Source organism: Amblyomma americanum, chromosome 4, assembly GCF_052857255.1.
Source record: "Amblyomma americanum isolate KBUSLIRL-KWMA chromosome 4, ASM5285725v1, whole genome shotgun sequence".
NCBI lineage: Eukaryota > Metazoa > Arthropoda > Arachnida > Ixodida > Ixodidae > Amblyomma > Amblyomma americanum.
The window spans coordinates 174,494,452-174,517,183 of record NC_135500.1 but is presented as its reverse complement, the minus strand read 5'-3'; the positions used below and the strand labels follow the sequence as shown (position 1 = coordinate 174,517,183).

General features: G+C 49.8%; 1 protein-coding gene across 1 annotated transcript; it reads left to right on the top strand.

The window, feature by feature from the left end:
- The first annotated feature begins 618 nt into the window (after nucleotides 1-618).
- On the top strand, nucleotides 619-22,692 carry LOC144129914 (phospholipid-transporting ATPase ABCA3-like). Its single transcript, XM_077663973.1, has 17 exons — nucleotides 619-625; nucleotides 1,117-1,298; nucleotides 1,577-1,708; nucleotides 2,751-3,026; nucleotides 3,600-3,755; nucleotides 4,649-4,859; nucleotides 6,841-7,001; nucleotides 8,061-8,357; nucleotides 9,352-9,512; nucleotides 10,080-10,293; nucleotides 10,912-11,148; nucleotides 12,285-12,459; nucleotides 13,308-13,433; nucleotides 14,174-14,337; nucleotides 15,111-15,231; nucleotides 20,201-20,260; nucleotides 20,874-22,692. Exons 1-17 carry the CDS (start codon nucleotides 619-621, stop codon nucleotides 21,095-21,097), a joined length of 2,904 nt encoding a protein of 967 aa, XP_077520099.1. The 3' UTR covers nucleotides 21,098-22,692.
- Nucleotides 22,693-22,732: the final 40 nt, after the last annotated feature.

Below are 22,732 nucleotides of genomic sequence, written 5' to 3'. Positions count from 1 at the left end.
TTTTAAATGGTCCGGTTAGCCAAGTGCTTCATGTGTAGCATCAGCTAATTAACCAACCGTCCTTACATGCACACACTCGCCTGCCCTGCTAATTAGTTTTCTTTAACATGCGCAAAGAAAGCAAGCGAACAAAAAATTGGAGGACACTTAAGCTCCGCCTTAAGGGTAGGACGCTATGGCGTTAATGAGTTAATGCCCATATATGCGCCATTGGAAGTTCTCAGCTTTACATTCATAAGCCCCTGGGAGTTCTCATGCCACTCGCTGCGCAATGGTGGAGCGGTTAAGCGATGCGCCACTACCCTGCGATGTCAGGTGCTGTCACTGATACGTCTTGTGCGACCCAAATCGCTCTTCCCGAGCAACCTCTGGCGATCAATAATTAATTTAGCTGTCAAGGTGGTAAGTTTGCTCCCAATCCGGTGGGCAGATTGTGATGGCACCACAAGGTCATGTCACCTAGGTGGCCCACCTAGGGTGCTTCTCCGGGGGGGGGGGGGGGGGCGGAGGTGGCCACCTGGGCCACCCTACGCCACCCTATTTTTTGCTCATAACGCCGACGGCAACACCGACGACGCCGGATTTTCTACACTACGCGGGAGCCTTCGCCTTTAAAAAATGCCCGGTACGACAGCCAGCGCTGCGTCATCGTATTTACGCCATGGTCTTGCAGTAACGTATGTAGAGTGAAACTAGCATCATTCAAGCACTCAGCTACGACAACGTAATAAGGTTATGATAAAATTTCGCCACTCGTGTTCAGTTCACTTCTAATGTGTATCAAGTTCCATTGGTTCACATAAAAATCAACGTCGTAGTATTCACGTAACAGCTGAAGTACAAATCTGTGCACAGCGCATTTTCCTTGCGCTTTGTGGCCGATGGTGGAGCGGCGGGAAAGACTATGGAGCTCTGAAAGCCTATTGGTTTTTGTGCGGGCCTGTGAGCACAGGGCGGTTCAAGTACCTCCTTACGTGCAGTTTCGCGTTTGCTGGAAGCTTTTGAGGCAGGTTGGAATAGAGCAAGTGATTCATACGCGAGTTTTATGAACAAGACTGAGTACTCAGTGGCCCGCAAAGCGCCGTGCTAAGTTCTTGTCTCTTTCCTTCTCTCCAGATCAAGGAGCTCACTGGAGCAACCTGCACATACCGGGCTCGCCGTACGACAACGTGACCCTGGTGGGAATGCTATGCGCGGTCCTGTGCTACTGCCTGGTCTACGCCGCCCTCATCTGGTACCTGGACAACGTGTGGCCTTGGCAGTACGGAATCCCTAAGGGACCCCTCTTCTTTACCAAAGTGAGAAGCTTCTCCCTAACGGCGGTCCGGCCATCTTGGTGCGGTGCTTTAAGCCAGAGGTAGCGAAACAGTGACATATGAATCGACACAGATGAAAAATCAGCTTGATTTTGGCGGACAGAAGGACATGAGGGAAAGCACCACCATTGGTGTTAACGTCGAAATGAATGCACATACATATGCAGTTTTCTTTCGTCAGCCTTCTCAGTCCTACTCGATGTTAGTAGAAGGCAAAGGCACAGCGTTTCCCCAACGCAGTTCAAGACGTCGTTTCGCAGGCCAGCTACTGGTACCCCAGAGCGTCCGAAAACTTGCAGCTCCAAAGCAAGGATGCCCCAGAAGCAAGCATCCCGCTCGAAGGCGTCGAAGAACGCGGCAATCCTGGCATAGTACTGGAAAACGTTACAAAGGTCAGACTGAAAGAAGGACCCAACTACGAACTTGTTTGCTCGTCCAGTTTTAACGACCTAGCCGACAACTTGTGCTAGCGCAGGCTGTGACGTTTGGTTTCCTTTGAGCCTCTTTAAATGATTGATGCGCATGCCCTATCGGAGTTGTGCGCGCATAGTAAACAGTACTGCATGTTTCCCAAGGGAGAGTACTTCCTGCTGCATGAAAGCGCCTGTCCTACAGTTTCTACGAATATTTTTGGCCACGTGACTAGAATTTTTCGCGAGCAAAGGACATGCAAGCTCCGAAGAAGGCTGCCTGTAACGCGTGTTTCTGTACACATGTACGCGCCCGCCGCGCGCGTTTTCGTAACCTAATAACGAGCCATGGAAAGAAAAATGATAGGTGTAACGTTAAGAGATCGGAAGCGGGCAGAGTGGGTGAGGGAACAAACACGGGTTAATGACATCCTAGTCGAAATCAAGAGAAAGAAATGGGCTTGGGCAGGGCATGTGATCCGAAGGCAAGATAACCGCTGGTCTTTAAGGGTAACGGAGTGGGTTCCAAGAGAAAGTAAGCGTAGCAGGGGGCGGCAGAAGGTTAGATGGGCGGATGAGATTAAGAAGTTTGCAGGCAAAGGGTGGATGCAGCTGGCAAAGGATAGGGTTAATTGGAGAGACATGGGAGAGGCCTTTGCCCTGCAGTGGGTGTAGTAAGGCTGATGATGATGATGATGATGAAACTTTACGGAAGAAAGAAAGCCTGAACTTCATTACGCATGCTGGTAGAGCACCGCATGTTATTAGTGCTTAGCCAAAAGGAGCAGTTCTGCCGCTACATCTGGTTAAATAATAATAATAAATAATATATAGAGTTGATGCATTTGAAAAGAAGCCAGCGCGCACAGACGGCACCCAAGGAGAGGAGACCGAAGGGGTTGTTGCGCTCGTCACCAAATACTAACGCCTAATTGGGAGTATAAAAATTGATGAAATAAGAGGTGGCACTTTTTTCCCGGATCACTTCTAAATGTGATCGGCGTAGCCCTTCTCGCTGTTCCAGATCTACCCGAACAAAACGGTGGCGCTTCGTCAAGTTAGCCTGAAGGCGTACCCCGGTGACGTCACCGTTTTGCTCGGCCGCAACGGGGCTGGCAAAACGACCCTGTTGAGGCTCATCACGGGTCTCGAGCAGGCCTCCGATGGCAGCGTCTACGTGGCCGGACGCAATATCGCGCTGGACACAGACGCAGCGCGGCGCTCTATGGGCTTCTGTCCGCAAGAGAACATCCTTTTTCTCAGCCTCACCGTGCTCGAGCATCTCCAGTTCTTCGCCAAGGTGCGCCACTGGATTTCCCAAGTCCAAGGTCGGCAAAGCCACCGCGCTCGTACTCCCCCCTTTCCCCCTCTTTTTACAGCTTTGTTTCTGCTTGGGCGTTTTATGCCTTAAGGATTCCCGGGAATACTGTCAATCCACTGAGGTCAATGAACTCGACGTCTCTAGACACGCTTCCGCAGCTTGGGGTGTGTCAGTAAGTGTCAATAAGGCAGTCTGTGCGAGAGCGAGTGGTGTACCAAGGCTACATCTAAAGCACACAATCGAATGTGCCTCTGCTGTCTGAGGCAAATATATCCTAAACGCTCGCTATCCCGTCTTGTCATTTGAAAGAAATGGCTACCTACTTGCATGAGCGTCGCATACATGTCATGCAGTAATTGCTCCGTTAAAAAATCAGTAAAATAACATAAACAATATAGAAATTTTTTGTAGTGCCTAAGAAAGATAGTAATGAAGTCGGTAATACTGGAGGTCTGTTTTCTTCATACTACACTGTTTCCTCAAGGTATCCAAGCGACGTGTTTTTTATTTAAAAATGCGCGCCCTGTAATATTCTCTATCTGAACTGCGCAGATCCGCAGCGATAGGTGGGCAAATGCGACCAATGCGATCGAGGAGATCCTGGTGGCCTTCAACCTATCCGAAAAGCGCAACGCTCTAGCCAGCTCGCTGTCCTGGGGTACCAAGCGAAAGCTTCAGCTGGGAATCGCCATCGTCGGGAACCCGCAGGTCGGCCGGTCACTCGCTCACTGCATGCGCCATGTCGATGACAACACTTTTTAAATCTCGGAAATCTAAAGATCGCTTTGTAGGAAAAGTAATGACCATGTCAAGAAGTAATGAACACTGAGAAGTATGGCACTTGCTTAAGGGTATGACCCACCGGGACCGTGGACTGCCAAGTATCCCGATGAACTTACGTACCACGGAAGTGAATATCCACCAAGAACAAAAAAAATTGCTCGCGGTTTAGCATTACTGACCACGAACTATTGTGTTAAAGCAGGTTTTTGCAGATTGACACCAATGCCACGTACCTGAAAGCGTGATATAAAGCTTGTTTCCTTTCCTTTTTTGACTTGCGTGCAGATGGAAGTTGATGAAGACGACGACGTGCAATGCACAGCGCGAGAGTGTGTTGCAGTTTAACATCTTTTGATAGGCTAACAATAACAACAACAACGAGGCGTGATCAGCTTCGGTGACAGCGTAGTGCTCTCGAGCAGTGACTGGCGAAGCTGATCTGTTCGCGCCGCTACGGCCTGGAAACCCAGTCGCGGCAGTATTTATTTTATTCTCTAGGTTGGCTAAGGTCACCCTAATTGAAAGTCTCGTTTATTTCTTGCCATTTCCCGCATCACGTGACTAACTTCAGAGGACTCAATGGGCTGTGAAACTCCACTGGACGTCCGCAGGACGTCCAAGGGAGATTCACCGCTCATTGGGACGTACGTGCATACACCTACATTTTCCGGGTTACGAGGCCAACAAAAGAAAAATACGGGACAGTTCAAGGAGTATCTGGAAGTTGGACAATAAGCTGATTACCCATGCTTGTGCAGGGTTCATGATTCTATATTCTGGCGGACTGTGGGAAAGACGTCTCTGCTTGCTCCGCACAGATTGTCGTGCTGGACGAGCCCACGGCGGGCGCAGACCCCGAGTGCAAGGGCGCCCTGTGGGAGTGCGTGCTGCGATTCCACGAGAACAGGACGATGCTGCTCACCACGCACAGCATGGAGGAGGCCGACACCCTCGGAGACCGCATCGCCGTGCTGGCGGCGGGGAGGCTGCGTTGCTGCGGCTCCTCGCTCTTCCTGCGAACCACCTACGGTATACACACACTCTACACAGGAAGGAGTAAAAAGGGGGAGTAAGCTGTCCTCTAACGTACTCCCTTTTATGAAAAAGAGTACGCTAGAGGACCGTTTATTTCCTTTTTTATCCCACACAGACCTATTTGTGTTTACAGGGCATACGCGCGTTTGGTTCATGTCTCGTCACTTCTGGATGGCAGAACCAGTCTTCAGCTGATCAACACTAGCTTCGTCGTCATTTATACAGCGATCGGTGTTATGCGGGCGCTGGTTTACTCCTGGATAACCTGGAAAACTGGGCGAGTTGGTGACAGATGGTTGGAAAGATGCGTCCTGTTACAATAGCCCATCATTTCATTCGGCTTGGCAGCTTGCAGTGTCAAGAAGCTGACCGCTTGAGCACTCTTTAGTATGTGTCCAGCTCTGGCTATGATATGAACAGAAGCCGCGCAGAAACGGAGTAAGCACTGCACCTGCGGCGTGTGTAGTCAACGTAGTTGTCTTCAACTCTGCTGGAATGGGCTTGTCTTTTGCAGCCAACTCGCCATGAGTGCGCGGTCAAGGTTCATGTCAGTGCGGCTACTCCTAAGCTTTCCGCAGTATCTATGACTAATAATAATAATAATAATTGGTTTTTGGGGAAAGGAAATGGCGCAGTATCTGTCTCATATATCGTTGGATACCTGAACCAATGAATCAATGACTAGAAGACTTGGATCAAAACGAGTGGCGCGTGATATTTGTGCCCATGTCCGAGAACAGGACAGTCGCATAGTTGATGCTACATATAGTATGTAGATCTATGTTGATAGGTGCTGAGAGCGAAATATACTATATAAATACTGTTTCCTTTTTTGTCCTGAAGCGTTATATAGGTACCGATGCTCTAGGAACAGATGAGCGGCTACAGCGTTGTTTTTCTTTTCGGATTCGGGGTTACATATAATGCTCTATTTGAGCAAAGCTCAGCCATGACTCTGCTGAAATTTGAGTAATCACTTTTGTGATTATTGAAATGCTGAACAAGCACGCAAAACACCAAAATGGTTGCAGTATAGCAGAGATCTAGTCCAACTGGCCCAGATCTCTGCTCATGACCTGTGATGCTGTGGTGCTTTTTGTCAATGAATTGCAACGTGAAACCGCCCTTCGTGAATTGTCCTCGGTGGTGTTCTACTTAAACCACATTGACCGTGAGGAATCACTTGGCAGAGTTCGTTTGAGGTGCTTTAATTGCATCTTAGATCTCCAGTGATCGTTTGACGATGCTTGCAGCGATATACTAAATGTTGTAAGCAGTCGATAAAAGGGCTGTCAGCCTGTTTGTCTTCGTCCACCGTCGCGGGCGCAAATGGCAGTTGTCCCTTTCCTCTGCACTTACAGTGGCGTTTCAGCCAGGCGTGGCAATGTGATCAACACCAAAGCAACAGAAAGTTAAATTTTAAATGTTCACCTGTCTTGCTAGACTACGTCATTAATTTCTAACGACAAAGAGACCACTCTCAGCGAAAACGGAGCTAGAAAACACACAGACAAACGTAATACAGGTGTTGCCATCACCTGACCGATTTCACAGGCAAAACAGCGTGCGTCGACACCAGTTTTGGGACATGGATCCCAGAGGGTATGCTGCTACACCGCTATTCACTCCAAAACGGCGACAATCAGTTCCTCGCTGTAGACATGACGGGACTGAATCGAGTGGGGGACAATTTACTTAAATTCGAGTTTACCAGCCACAAATACGTCTTTTGATGCTGGGCAAACGTTAACTTACGCAGAAAGAGCCACAGAATCAATTGTTTCTGAGAGCAAGAATTCATTGAGTTGCCCTATTAAAGACTTGAACGAATGAAGATATGTTTCTGGGGCTTGAAGACTGTCTTCTTCCGTAGAACCTTTGTGTTTTTGGAAAGTGCAGTACCGAGTGCATGCATTATGCAACTTCAGGAAACACTATCGAACAGCTACCATTCCTTTCAATTCCCTATGCACAGGCACAGGTTATTGGATCCGAGCGACAATAGAGCAAGATGTCACGTGCGACGAAGTGGTCGCCGTTATACGGAAGCACGTTCCCCAGGCCCAGGTACAAGAGGACGCTGTCAAGACGCTGAACGCCAACGTGGGAGACATTGGCGCGTGCGCGCTCATTGCGGTAAGTGCCAAGGTCCCGATGCTAGTGTTCGGTGCAACAGACCTTCGGCAGGTGCAGTCCAGGATTTCAAAGCACCAAACAGCGCTTTCTATCTCTCTGCTCCTTTTTTAACGCGACAGCGTTAAGGGCCCCGTGTCGCAGAATAGCCGGTGTCGTCGGCATTGGCCGTGAGCGAAAAATCTCTCCTCTCCCTTCTTGCAATGTACGCCACTGCCCCAACATATAGCGCGCGACGGCAGCGCCTCCCGCTCGTCTCGTTCGGGCGCAGTGGGGCCGTGCGGGCACGCAGGAATCACGCGATGAGCGGCGGACAACGCAGCGCACATCCAAAGCGCGTTCACCACGAAGCTTGCGGCTTGCTGCCCGTTTGTTCGGCGCGGAAGCTGTGCTGGCTTTCATGGCATCGGATTTGTCCAGAACGATGTGCCGACGAACAACTACTGCAACTTGAGTCCCGCGCGTTTCGGCAAGGCGCCTGGCAGCGCTTCTACGTGGTTTGCCGCTCCGCGCAACCGTTTCACCGTACGTAGCCGAGCGGTTTGTCTAACGGACAAGGCGTCGCGCCGGACGGGCGATGGCGTTCTGTGGACTCCCTGTTAGTGCTTCAACACGCTGTCGCGTTCCACTCTTAAAGGCGAAGCTTAAGCGTCCTCCATTTTTTTAAAAGTGAAAGCATTACTGGCCCCTATAGACGAAATTCAGTCGGTGACTGTCGTTGAGACCGGGAGATGGTCCCAAAAAGATGGCGTCATCACGCCGTCTCCGAGCGAGGCGCACGCGTTGCGTCCTGGCCAAGAGTTCTACAGGAGGAGCAGATGGCATCGCCTGGGGAGAGCCGCGGCAACTACCTTTCAATGCCCAGCGCTCTGAGCGCGCTGCATAGATGAGAGTCCGCGGCGAGTCAGAGTCGAGGCCAAGGCAATGTGCAGCTCTAAATTCTTAGCGAACCATTTCGCAAATCGAAGTTTAATGAAAGGATCTTTCGCATTGCCACACGTAAGCAGTCTTAGGGGTGTCTGCCGAATTTTATTCATTCATCGGCATCCTGGCGCCGTGCAGCTGCTGGAGGAGCTGGAGGAAAAATGGACTGGGCTGCTGTGGCTCTCGGTGTACGTGGCAGCGCTCGAAGACGTGCTCCGGCAGGTGGAACGAGATAAGGACCGGCGGCGGCCGACGGGCGATGTGGACGAGCAGGCAGAGCCTGCCTACCCTCTTGACCTGATCGAAGTGAACTTCTCGGCGGGTGACATGCGGCCCAGCCTGACGCAGCGGCTCAATGCCCTCGTCATCAAGAGGCTGCAGTACGGCCGCCGCGACTTCAGGCTGCCCATGCTGATGGTGTTGCTACCCCTTTCGGTCGGTGCAACCACTTGGCCGGCTTCCACCAATAATTTCTTCTTAGGCAGCCGTGCTGTTAATATGTTGTCAGAAATCTTTTAACCACCAGGTCCGGGCTTTAGTTAAAACCTTGCGTATTTTATAGTACTGATATTATGGTATATTTCTGTGCTGATATGTTTTGCTGCTTATTTCCTGTTCGAGCTTCCAATATATATGATTTCTGTGCAATGCTATCTCCTTGAATTTATTAGTGTGAATAATTGTTATGCAAATCTGGCAGAATGTTCTTGCTCGATTCCCTTCTCAAAGAGAAATAATTAAGTAAAATAAAATCTAACCCGTGCCGGCAGAGTCTCGCTGCACACATTATCAAAACTTGAGCAACGATAGCGAAACCAAGCTGGAAAGGGAAAGGAGAGCTTTCACTCGCTGTTTTTGTTCCATGGATTCTTTGCGCTTGCCTTGTTTCGCGGGCATTACTGCGACTGGCTTTGCAAACTCTGCTTATCTGACTTGAGGGAGAGCTGAATACGTGATCGAATAAATAATTAACTTCGAGCGCGATTTTAGAATATTACAGACAAGGATGAGCCCATGTGTGTTGTGTGGTCCGCGTGTCTGGTCCTTTCTGTTTTGAATTTTCTTGAGAAGACAAATGGAATAGCACTAGGCCTTAGGCGTTGTCTTTCGAGCGCCACGCCAGGCATCTTCAGCACAGCTGCGCTATTTTCGTAATCTATACGTAGATAAAAGCCCTGAAAAAAAAAAATAGCCGCCAGTGCGTCCAGGTTAGACGCGTGACGACTGCTCAGTTCTTGGAGCTATCCATCTCAGAAACATATGCGAAGGTGTGCCTTGAGCAACGATGCTCTTATGACTGCCTTGGTAGCAGCTGTAACTCGTCATTTTGTTTCGCCGCGCCGAGAGCTTCATTATATGCGAAGGTCGACCTGATCTGCAGGAGGCCAGCTCTTATAGTCTAAGAGAATGTCACCTCGCGCTTTCGCAGGTTCTTTTACTGTTCATGTTCATCAACCAGACACACATCTCCCGAAGGCTCAGCTATTCCGGACCCGTGGAGTACTCACTGCTAGATTTTTTCGGCCACACGGTTGCCTTCTACGCTGCCGACGAGGCCACGAGGGCTGGTGTTGCTCAAGAATACGAAAAGTGCGTTCTAGTATTGTTATACTAATGGGTAGGACCTAGACAAATGCGGTATAGTTAGCATTCGGCAGACAGCTGTGTTGCCACCATTGAACGAAGTGCCCCCCCCCCCCCCCCCCCTGAACTCAGTAAAGTCAAAGCGGCAAGTGGTTCTCGATGCAGGCTGTCGGAGTCTGCTGTTACAACTGTCTTAAGAACTGCACTCGCGGCAACTTAGGATAGAATACTGTCGCAAAAGCGAGAGAAGCGCGAGGAGCAGCAGCAGTTGCACGGTCTACAAACTTGAACAACTTGGCGACTTTGCACTAGATTGAAACATCTCATTGACATCGGCAGCAAGACGTTTCCTCTGAGACTTCCCTAAAACGTCTGCAGTAAGACGTTTCCTCGGAAACTTCTTCAAGACGTCTAACTTGAGACCACGTCAAGGAGATGCATGGTTAGCTGCTGACGAGAGCGGTGCCTTGCACAGTGCGGCACTATGCTATACTTGGGCGTAACATGGATATTTATAAGGATGCTGAAGGTGTGCAAGTCTGCGTGCGAGGTACAAGCGCTTGGCGTATACAGGTACCTTCGGCTGGAGCAAGGTGCCGAAGTGCACGACCTAGGCAGCGACGATCCGCGACAATGGCTACAGCACAAGGCGCTGAGCAACTACCGCCGCTACCGCTCTCAGTTCGTCGTCGGCGCCCAGTTCCGGGTCGCCTCCAATTTATCGCAGCTGCCCGAGGGCGCCTTATTGCTGGGCCGACACCTGGAAGGCAGCGAGACGGCCGTCGAGGTGCGACGTGCACTGTGCATGCGTACTTGGCTCCTGAAGTGCTACCGTTTGTATACATGTGTACTAATTAGGAATACGAGGCGTCTCACGCGCCACAATTTAGGCGAGCGCCAGTTATTACGGAGGCGACCGCTCCGATTAGCGCATTTCTCAATTTCTGGATTATATGAGCAAAAGCGTAGAAGCGCAGTTTTGGACCATGGTCGAAATACCTGAGTGTGTCCATAGAACTATTAGGTTTAAAACATGCCAAAAGGTAGTCGATCCGCAGAAAGCAGAAACAAAAATGAGGTTAGTTTGTTGGTATGTAGCAAACCGAGAAAATTGAGAGAACGTAACTATAAAGGTAAGGTCAGTAGCAGGCAAAGTAACGGCCGCAATAGGAGACATGAATCACTTTCCCGATATTCTTGGGTGGTGGCCGCACGTCACCATCTTACCACTAACGAGGGGAGCAACATATTACTGTTACACGTATACGTCCAGTGCCATGTCCTGCGCACGTCATTCCGGAGATGTGAAGAGTCCCATCGATCAGTTAAATTAGTTCCAAGCCGGTCAGCGCCTGTTTCCTCTGCTTGGTCTAGCAGTGGACGCGTGTGATCGGTCTGGTCGCAGGTGACGGCATGGCACAGCCCCTACTCCCCGCACTCCTCGGCCGTGTCGGTGGTGGCGGCCTCGCGCGCCTTCCTGCCTGGCTGGCGAGTGCGCGTGGTCAACCACCCGCTGCCCAAGGAGAACCCCAAACCTGACCCAGATCCCCTGATCGTCCTTGCCACGCGCATGATGTGCGCCGTGTTCATACCCGTCGGACTTGCCTTCGTCGCTGCCACCTACGTCCTTTTTCCCGTCCAGGTATATATGAACCATGGATACAAAAACCAGTGCCTTTTTGTGTACCCTGAACGTGCTGTTTCTGGCATGTTTTCTCAGTTCCAGCGCAAGCATAAGACAAATAACTGGCCTCTGTCAATGAAGACTGACACCCTTGCCCTCATGCAATGTCTGCTCACCGCCGTCCATATGGTATACGGCTTCCGTCGAGCGCATGCGGGCTGCGATTGGTACTGACTGAGTCATCGTAGCGATGACTTTTTTAATCAAAATGATGATTATTTTGGGTTTTGAACATATCGACGAGTAGCGCTGACATTTTTAATCAAAATGATGATTATTTGGGTTTTGAACATATCGACGAGGGGTGCTAGATTTCCCTCACTTAAGACGTGATGGCGGATGAAACTTGGCGGGAAGCCGCTCACAACGAAGCTTATTTGCCTCTCGCACTGGAAACGTAGAAATGTATTAAGGACGGATTAGAAAGCAAGGGTCAAACGCGAGAAAAATGCCGTTTGCCTGCATTCTGCAGTGGTCCCTGTCTTCTTATAAGTCCCTTGCCCCGTGTGCTTGTGAGCTAGAGGCACAAGAATCCCAGTTCAGAAGGGTGCCGGACCGGGCCAGTTGGTGCATACGCGTCATCTTAGGAAGCACTACAGTCAACATGGACCGAGCGACAGACAAGAACGAGCGTTGGTCCTTGTCTGTCTCTCTCTGTCCACGTTGATTGCAGGGCTTCCGGAAGCGACGTAAGTCCCGGTTCTCCCTCTCTCGAAACCACAGCAAAAAAAGAGGAACTGCCGTCACGTTGTTGCTCTTCTCAGACTCTCCGTGCTGGTTCGGGGGCAATGGAGGTCTGCTGATCAGCACAAGGACCTGGGTTCGACGCCCGTCTTCGGCATCCTCATTTCGAGAATCAAAAAGCGAGAACGCCCATGTATTGAGATTTCATCGCATCTCAACTTCACGGGTGGTCCAAATTATACCGGAGTTCTTCCGCTATGGCTGCATGCGTCGTCCCTGCGGATTTGTACTCCCCAGCCACAGTGCAGCTGGGGGCTCGCAAATTCTAGTGCATTTGTCCAGGGCGCTCTCACTTTTCCTCGCTTGACGCACCTCGAATGCATTTCAAAACGTGCGCCCTTTCGTCGCAGGAGCGCGTCCGCAACGTGAAGCTGCTGCAGCTTCTGTCGGGCGCCAGCCCTACGGCCTTCTGGGGCACGGCGTTTGCCGTCGACTTGGCACTGCACGCTGTCTGCTCGCTGCTGCTGCTCGTCCCTTTCGTGCTGCTGGACTGGCACCGGCTATACACGGACGCCTCCACGCTGGGTACGCGCGCGCAACTCGCATTTCGCGCCTTTCGTCGAGAAAGTTCTGAATACGACCATTAGCACCGTCATCTGTGAGACAAAGCTCTCTCCCATTGATTTGCACTTCGCCTCATCCTGCGGCAATGCGGCTAACCTATCTTACCACACCTGACTGTCCGCCACTTCCTGCTACGGTTTGCTTCTCCCCATCGCCCTTCTCCATTTCCCTATACAGACCCGTTAGTTCCGTATTTTGTGACGACTCATTTTCTGGTGTATTATTTTGCCTCCTCGGCTTTAATAAATCCGGACGTCACACGTGGCAACTGACAATAATGAACGTTCAGTCTGATGAATCGGGAAATAGATCAATACAGATCACCATCCCTGGTTTCTGCACTACGTACATCCCACCAAGTCTCTCCCTGATTCCAGCTACGATATGAATACGTACTGTTTGTTCCCTAGCCCCCGCTACTTTAACCTTGCCACGCCACCACTAAACACATTAGACGTGCGTAACAGACAAATAAAAGAAAGCTACATCGTTAAGTTTGTGACAAACGCGCTCTCGCGCACATTAGTCAAAGACACAAGAGTGGCGTCACACGCACGCTTCACCTGCGCTTCTCACGCGAGAAAAAACTGATGCTTTCGGGAAACCCTTGCCACTCCAGAAAGCAGTCTTGGTGCGAATACCGGCGCTTTTTACCTGCCTAGAAACTCACTGACGACGGCAACACTGTCTTAAATTGGTTCAAAGCATAGAGTACATACAAACATCCTCGCGTGAGTCAGGGAAAGCAAGAAAAAATATTCGCACCGTGCATAATGTGCGTCCATTTCACTTCTGCCCCTCTTTCCCAGGCCCTGTCTATGCGCTGATGATGAGCTACGGGTGTGCGTCTATTCCCCTGGCATACGTGGTGTCGCTGTTCTGCGACCAACCGTCGACAGGATACGTGACTATCGCCAGCATCAGCATAGTGGCCGGTGAGCCTGTTCGCCGCCACGACGATTGTTTTTAAACGAGGCACGCTGTTCTGCCCTACTCTATAGGAGCTAACTGGTGCGTCGTTTAAAATACAAGTGCTTCTGATGTCTGTCTTGCTACACATACCATAGCTTTGCATGCCTTCCGGATACTGTTCATGGCCTCCGTACTCCTACTTTTTACACCAAAATCAAGTCGCGTGAGTGCACGCATGCTTACTAAAATAATACGAAAAATAATGGCAGTAACAATAGAGCAATTAAACATCAACGGACTGGCTCTGGTTTCGCAGTATGCTGTTGCTGATGCACAGCGCGAACGCGCTGCAAGCGCCTCTTTGTGCTGCAGACAAAAGTGGGCTTTCGACGTACACGGACTATCCAGATTGGTGTTTATTTTTACCGACGTTTCTTTTGCAAACTCCGCTATAAGCGTAGTATTCGCTTTGTGGTTAAATAGCCTTGGTGCGTACGACAGTTTGGCAATAAATTGTCACCTTTGGAGGCAGATTGATATCTTAAATTCTACTGAGCGGCCAGGCGTACTATATGCACAAAGAATATAGCGTTGAGATAACACACTGAAAAAGCCAAGACAGTACGGGCCCTGCTCCTTTCTCTCTTCTTTCAGGTTGATATATCTCTGTGAGACGTGTCCCAGCTGCATGTGTCGTTAAAGGGGCCAAGGATACGGCCGACCGCCGTTGCCTGCATTGTGAATGCCTGCTTTCCGCACGCAGGTATGCTGTTGAACGTGAGCATGTCGCTCCTCTATTTGCTACCGGCGCTGCTGGAACCAATGAACAACGAGACGAGAGATACGTCAGGGTTGGACGTCGCCCTGTGGGTCTTCAGGGGCATACCTAGCTTTTCCCTCGCCTGGGGTGTATCAAACTGCCTTCAAGTGAGTGTTTGCGCTCGGTCACTACCGAGTCAAGAGCGCCAAATTACTTCTTCATCTGATTACATACATAGTGTCTCACTTTATTCACTACGTACCTTTTATGAGTATACTGTAATGGCTAGAGAGTACAGATTTTGAAGTTATTTTATCTACACCATGGTGAGCATCTTGTAGAACAAAGTTAGGTGGGCGGATGAGGTAAAGGAGTTTGCGGGGATAGGGTGGCCGCAGCTGGCACAGGACTGGTAATTTGGGAGATATGGTTTAGGCCTTTGTCCTGCAGTTGGCGTAGTCAGGCTGATGATGACGATGGTGATTAATTACCATACCTGTTCCAATTGGCCATTTCCTGTTTTTTAGGTCAGATCTGTGCAGAATAAAATGATACGCCATGTATGTCCCCTGCGCCTCCTTCAAATTGCACCACTGCGGATAAGCGGCTAGACGTGCCTGTGAGTGGGAGTCGGTGCACCCACGGAAATTAAGTATAAAAGAGGGGGGGGGGACTGAGTAAAGCTCCAAGTCGGAGAGTTATTGCGCATTTTGACTTGATCGAAATGCGGCTGCCATGCCGCGTAAGAATCTAACCACACAACGTGACCGCTCAACTACCGCGCTCATTTGTTCCGGCTTTCTTGCTCGAGTGTTTGTGCCCATGATTTCAGTTATTATGTCAGTGTTCAATCAGGTCTTCTAAAGCCATTTTATTTTTGAATGGCTCAGGTGGCATACGTACAAATCAAACAGACTTTATCCCCCTTTTTCCTCAACAGATTTCCCAGGAAAGCGTAATGTGTCGCTACATGTCAACTTTTGACCGCCTCCTATTTTGCCAGAACTTTGGACTGGAAAAAATCCCTGATCATCTAAACCGTTTCATCGAATGTTGTCCAGGTAAGTTTGTTGTTCGCGGGCCTATGCATGTTTTTATCAACCCATGAATTAATCATATTGCTTTGTTGTCGCTTAATGCAATGAGCTAAGACAAATTATAGCATTTATTTCGATTCTGTTGAACAGGAATGACTTCCGATCTCTCAGTCATTCCAAACAAATTGTCTTCGTCTCTTTTTACTCACTGCGCGCTGCTCAAAACACACAATGGACGAGAAAAGGGACTCGCGCACGAAACGTGAGATGTGCGACTCCCTGCTTTTCTGGTCCGTTTTTTTTTTCAGTAGCGCACAGTAAAATAGAATATGCAACAAACGAACCTCTGTCCTAGCGCTGCTGTGTTCGGCTATTGTTACTTGTAGTCGTCATCGTCAGCGCCCTTTATCTAATTCTCCGCATATACACATTACACGTAGACGTTTCTTCACCAGTGTGACATAGAAGTGTCAGATTAAGATGCATTAATTATTCTCTCACGAAACTTTCGCGTTCATCCAGAAGGTGACAATAGCCGCGTTTACATGAATGCGACAGAAGTCGACTCCAGTGCACTTTATGAGAAAAAGTGCGAAAACTTCGAGGAAGAGAGTAGGGGACGAGTCACGCCTTTCCTTCTCACAACTTGCTCTTTCCATGAAAAAGTGCACTGGGATCGACTTCTGTCGCATTCGTGTACACGCGACTAGAGAAAATGAGTAACTGCATTATGAACGATTAAGTTAGTCTTACTGTAAAGTGTACCTACAAACAATTTTGCTTTTTTTGATGGGTCATTTTTGTCATTTGTTGTGATATAGCGAGCCAATAAATATTTACGCTGCTATGACTGAAGTGTTGGTGTCTGCTTCGTGTAATTTTTCATAAGGTCTCTCATTTCTACTGTATTTATTTCGCATTTGGACCCTTAACAAACCATAAAAGCAGTGGGTCTAAACTATTTGTATGTAATTATTGTTTTTGAAAAATAGAAAATAAGAAATAAAAAAGGCTGTCACTAGCGGCCAAAGTACTTTGAGATAGTAGAACGCTGCCATATATGGCTGTTCTTTCTAAGGATGGGAATTCCTGATGGCCTGTCGTGTTCTAGGTTGCCGACGCCTTTGCACCATGGCTCTTTTCTAACACCACAGCGTGCTTTTTACGGAGTACAAAGATGGGTACTATACGCAGAGGAGTTATGACTCGAAGAAGAGAAATCTGCTTGAAACCACCTGACCTACGTTGTTTAAATATGGAAGTACACCAGTTAGCTCAAACGTACACCTTCTGATGAAGACCTGAGTCGAGGGAATGCGTATCGGCCATGCGGCAGCTACACGGCTGCATGAAATCGTTTCGGGGCAGAGATTGCGATGCAGCTCTTGAAAGTATTGCATCCTTCACCATAATCCTTTCTTTGAATACAACTGCTTCGCTGGTCAGGTAAATTAAGCCCTGCACAGAATTCACAAAGCAGCAACGCATTGCGATCGGCTTTTCCCTACCGCGCCCAGTAGTATACGTGGGGGAAAATTATAACAATCATGTCCATTATCACAACCGCCGCCGCTTGCTACAGGTCATAGTCTCCCAGTAATCTTAAATGAACACCGTGCAATGACAGCCGAGACCACTTTATCCCAGCAAATTTTCTAATGCCATTTTCTCAACTGACTGTGTGCTCTCCCGACAGTATACCAGGTGTTTCAGGGAAGACTAAGTAATATTCAGAAACAGTCTTTGTGGAGTAAAAATAGCTTTTGCGGCGTAGTATTACCAGTGTTGGCGGATACCGGAAAGCGGGTGAATTGTCTTAAGTAGTAAGCTGGTGAACTGATTTTTAATAATTAACTTTTTAACTATTAGAGCTACTTAGGCGTTTAGTTGCAATTAGAGATTTGTAGCCGCTCGTTAGTAATAACCGTATCAGTTTTTAGAATTTTGGAAAACGCGATTATCCTCGGCGCGGTGGCTCGACAAAATTTGGCTACATTGTGCCAAAATACATGCGCTTTAGAAAAGCGGTTTGGTTGGTTTGGTTTAATGGGTTTAACGTCCCAAAGCGACTCAGGCTACGAGAGACGCCGTAGTGAAGGGCTCCGGAAATTTCGACCACCTGGGGTTCTTTAACGTGCACTGACATCGCACAGCACACGGGCCTCTAGAATTTCGCCTCCATCGATATTCTGCCGCCGCGGCCGGGATCGAACCCGCGTCTTTCGGGCTAGCAGCCGAGCGCCATAACCACTCAGCCACCGCGGCGGCTCTTTAGAAAAAAAAAAAGCATGCAGGCAAAATAACCTTTCCGGTGCACGTAATATGCATAATAATAATTGGTTTTTGGGGAAGGGAAATGGCGCAGTATCTGTCTCATATATCGTTGGACACCTGAACCGGGCCTTAAGCGAAGAATAAAGAAGGGAGTGTAAAAGAAAGGAAGAAAGAGGTGCCGTAGTGGAGGACTCCAGAATAATTTTGACCACCTGGGGATATTTAACGGGCACTGACATCGCAGAGCACACAGGCGCCTTAGCGTTTTGCCTCCATAAAAACGCAGCCAACGCGGTCGGGTTCGGACCCGGGTGCTCCGGATCAGTAGCCGAGCGCCCTAACCACTGAGCCACCGCGGTGGGACCCAAGGGTAATCGCGTTTTCGAAATTCTGAAGACTGTTATGGCTATTACTAACAACCGGCTACAAATCTCTTATTGCAACTAGACGCCTAACTCTAAAAGTTAAAAAGTTAATTAAATATTAGTTACCGGCCTATTACTTATTACTATTCACCGGTTTTTGGTGCCCGCCAACACTGGTAATACTATGCTGAAAAATTCATATTTTTACCTAAAATAACCTAGTTTGGAGAATTACTTTGTCTTCCCTGAAACACTGCAGGGTATACTTCCTGTCCCTTGGAACCGGGTCTATTACTCGACAAGAAGACAGCAGCACACAAACGAGTTCACTGCTCTCGCCCCGTTCCTCCCAAACAATATCCACGAGCTCCAGGACCTGTTGCGCGCGCAGAAAAGTGCCGCGACTGCATCCTGTCCAAGGGCTGCCTGACGTGGGACAAGATGAGCGCCGGCCGGGACCTCTGCCTCATGCTGCTGGTCGGCGCCGCGCTGCTGTCGCTCGTCACGGCCGTAGACTCCGGCTGGCTGAGGCGCCTGGTTCACGGGGCGTGCTCGTCGCGTCGCCGCGACCCCGCGGTCGGCGTCGGCGAGCACGCCTGCCTCGAAGAACGCGCGCGCGTCCAGGAGCTCGTCGCGCACGGGCGTTGTGAGAAGGCAAGACACCACGTCGTTGTTCCTGCTTGGTTCGAAAACGAAAACGGTGGACCAAAGTGTGCTTGAAGCCAAACGGAAGTTAGCCGTGGGCGATGCTGACCGAATCAGACTTTCTCCCAGAAGGGATATAGTGCAGAGAGGACCTTATCGGTGAGCTATAATGACGTCACCGTTGTAGCCATCACCGCAAATCCGAGACCAAAAACAAGACAAAAGAATTAAAGGAGAGCGTCGCACCCTTTCTTTTTCTTTCCCGTCCGGTCTGTTTGCTGAGATGAAGACAAGAACTGCGTTCACACGTCATTAATATACGATTGGTTTATGGGGTTTAACGTCTCAAAGCGACTCAGGCTATGATCGACGCCGTAGTGGAGGGCTGCGGATAATTTCGACCTTCTGTAGTTCTTTAACGTGCACTGACATCGAACAGTACACGGGCCTCTAGAATTTTACTTCCACCGGAATGCGATCGCGTTGTCGTGGTCCCGCGTCTTTCGGTTCAGCCGCCGAGCACAATAACCACTGAGCCACCGCGGTGGCTATACGATGCATATTTTTGTCCTCGCAAACGTAAGATGGGACGGATGACTTTAATCGAGTTATATAATGCTTAAAGTGATTACATTCGAGGACATGTGATGCTGACCGACGCGCTACGCTTATAAAACTTTTTTTATAACCTTTTTTTCTGGAAGAGGCAAAATTTTTCCAATGTTCCCTGAAACACACTTGCTGACTCGCTTTTTTCAACTCTTCGCGAGGCTGTGTTGCATCGAGATATCTTATGCTGCACCACTAAAAATGAAATTAGTGGTTGGCCATTCTTTTTTTGTCGTGCGCTGGATGACGCTGACGCACTGATGAATGTGCGGCCGAAGAACGAAAAGCTAGAGATGTACTCGACGTGATGATGTGTATACATGACTTCCCTAGCATCGGAAACATTGTGCGTGCCCCGCACCTCGGCGCTATATACTGAGCGAGACTCATTTCACTTCGATAGGCGGTACCAGAAGTGTTTTAGCATATACAGTCGAACCTCGTTATAACAAAACAATGTATAACTAAATTATGGATATAACGAAAGAATGACGATTCCCCCTTGGAACCTTGGTGAAACACGGTCTATAACGAAGCTACGGCTATAACGAAGTACTCACCGGTCGCCTTCAACTTCGTTAAAACGAGGTTCAGCTGTAGTGACTCCGTGACCCAGTGCCCTCGAAGCGATAGGTTTACAGTGCAACTGACGTTTTGTGCATGATCGAGCCGTAGACTCCGCCCACTGTCAGTCATTCTCAGGCTCTCATTATAACTTTTTGCTTGAAAGCTTTCCTTTCATTTGGAGTTAACTTTGTATGCAAGCCGCCGCGGTGGCGAGTGGTTATGGCGCTCGGCTGCTGACCGAAAGACGCGGGTTCGACCCTGGCCACGGCGGCAGAATTTCGATGGAGGCGAAATTCTAGAGGCCCGTGTGCTGTGCGATGTCAGTGCACGTTAAAGAACCCCAGGTGGTCGAAATTTCCGGAGCCCTTCACTACGGCGTCCCTCATAGCCTGAGTCGCTTTGGGACGTTAAACCCCTATAAACCAAACCAAACTTTGTATGCAGAGCATTCTAGCTGCAGGTTGGCCAACCGTATCACCAGTTAGCAATTTTATTTAGAGGAACAACTTTAAAAGTTCCCGTGTCTTGCGCAGGCGAACGAGCCTGGCGCAGCAGAGACTGCAGCTCCTGGGACGGCTCCATCAGATGGCTCGGTAATCACTAAGTTCTTATGTGTATTCCGCTCTACATCTGCGCTTATAATGCTCGTTCGTGGTCTGACTGTGATCAGTTGCGCTTTGCACGCAAAACATCCCCCCCCCCCCCCCCCCACGAAAAATAAACGAAGCAAAACATGTCGCCGCCTTATAGAGTTCCTTCTAGGGCAACAAAAAAAGCAATAACCTTGCACTGCCCCCTCGCTCCGTAACAGCACCTACCCAAAAGCTGCAGACACAGGCCGCAGGGCCACTTGGATCACACCACCATACCGGCCTAATTCTTGGGAACGCCCTCTCCCCAGTCCACCTGGTTATGAAATTTTCTTTAATTATTATGATTACGGAAGAGTTTTCAGATATGAGTATGACATAGTACGACGGATAAGTTTTTGATCTACTTATCTACGGCGGAAAAGCTTTGCCGACGTCATGTCGTATACCTGCCGGCTTGCATGCATGCATTACCAGGCAAAACAAATTGTGCTCATGACCTCTTAAATGTGCGGAATATAATCAGTATGGCGCGATAACCATGGTGTGGTGGTGCACGTTCACTGCTCTTTTTTTATTTGCTCGCATTCCACTTCCTTAATGCCGCACCACGCAGGCGGTCCTCTGCGTTGTCAACCTCAGCAAGAACTACGGCAGCGTTCAGGCTGTGTGCGGTCTCTCGTTCGCGCTGAGCAAGCACGAGTGTTTCGGCCTGCTCGGCATGAACGGTGCCGGCAAGACTACCACGTTCCGCATGCTGGCCGGAGACCTGGTGCCGACGGCGGGCAACGCCTACATTGGCGACGCCGATCTGGTCGGCAGCAGGAGAAAGGCGAGTGACGCTAGGGACGCTGAGATTTCCCGGATAGCAGCGTTTTGCTGAATTATATAATTTTGCGTTTAGCTGGCAGATGTCTTTTTGCATGAAGCATGGGGCCAGAGATTCATCTGAAGAAGAGTTCTTACAAATTAATGCATCCAGAGTCGTTCAGTTTATGGGGTCACGTTGAGCGATATCGAGCTTATCAGGGAGCTTTATAATAGGTAAGGGGATCCGGCCTATCGGCCAGGGGGTATGGAGTTTTAATTGGGAGATAAATACGTTTCCCTCATTTAATCGCGGCTGTCACTGTTCTAAACCGCCAGAGCGCACCCCGTGATCGCGTACGCTACCTAGCGCACGACGACCACGGCGGGCATTGCTCTGAGGGAACAAAAGAACGACACTCCGGCTGACACAAATAGGCATTTATTGCTACAACAGTGACGCCAGCTTGCAACGCAACATGCTAAGGAATCCAAGTCGTCCGACTCACCAGCAAAGTTACGAGCGAATGCGGGTACTCCGTGGCCGGGCCGGACGAGATGCGGGAGAACGGTCCTTCCCACGAGGCCTCGCCCCGCTGGCGGAGAGCGGAGCCCCACCCCAAAAGGATGCGCTGTTGTTGTTGTTGTTGTTGTAGGTGCTTTGGGATATTCTGGGGACGGGGTACTGGGTCTGTCCCGCGCGCGCAGCAATTACGCCGTTTGTGGCGCTCGTGTCACCCTCTGTTGTTAGCTAAGGTAACTAACCAGGAAGAGTCACGTGTGCGCCCCTCATCGAGGCGATGCTGTTGCTGCAGGGTGTATCGCGGGAAAGCAGACAAAGGGGAGTGCGGGGCAGGTCCTCACAGGGGATAGGGAAAAGCGGGGCGGCAGTGCGCAGGCGGGTGACAGTAACGCCGTTCGGGTTTGATCTGCGCATGCGCACTGGCACCCCGCTGTTTTCATATTCCCCTAACTGATTGGGTTTCCTCCCTATTAATGCGATAGCGTTAAGGTGCCGCCCAAAAAAAAATCTGGTGGTGTCACGAAATTCCAGGGCTGTGTCGTCAAAACCACATGACTTCGCGCGGGTAAATCCCACAATGATCGCAAAGTATAACCGTGACGACGTAACTACACAGTTTCAAATTGGTCTACAGGGTCAACCCGTTGCTGTGGCTCAGCAGTTAGGGCGCTCGGCTACTCAGCCGGAGTACCCGGGTTTGTACCCGACCGCAGCGGCCGCGTTTCGATTGAGGCGATACGCAAAAAGGCGCGCGTGTGCTGTGCGATGTCAGTGCACGTTAAAGATCCCCAGGTGGTCGAAATTATTCCGGAACCCTCCACTACGGCACCTCTTTCTTCTTTCAGTCCCTCCTTTATCCCTTCCCTTACGGTGCGGTTCAGGTGTCCGCCAAGATGTGAGACAGATCCTGCGCCATTTCCTTTCCCCAGAACCCAATTTTCATTTTCACTTTTCAGCCGGGATCTCGAACCCCTGCCCCTTGGGGCGTGAACTTGGTGCGATACCCTTCGATCGCTAGGGAACGTTCGTTCAGTGCGATAGTCTGGGGCTTTATGCGACCATCTCATACCACATAGCAACGCATCTTAAGGCTGCTTAAACGTCCTCAGAATTTTCTTTAGCAGGTCCCACACCAAAATTCCCGA

Excerpts from the sequence above, each read along its gene's own strand:
- LOC144129914 (XM_077663973.1), top strand. Across the intron at positions 3,756-4,648 it reads CCATCGTCGGGAACCCGCAG|ATTGTCGTGCTGGACGAGCC; the intron begins GTCGGCCGGTCA and ends TGCTCCGCACAG. Across the intron at positions 7,002-8,060 it reads GCGCGTGCGCGCTCATTGCG|CTGCTGGAGGAGCTGGAGGA; the intron begins GTAAGTGCCAAG and ends GGCGCCGTGCAG.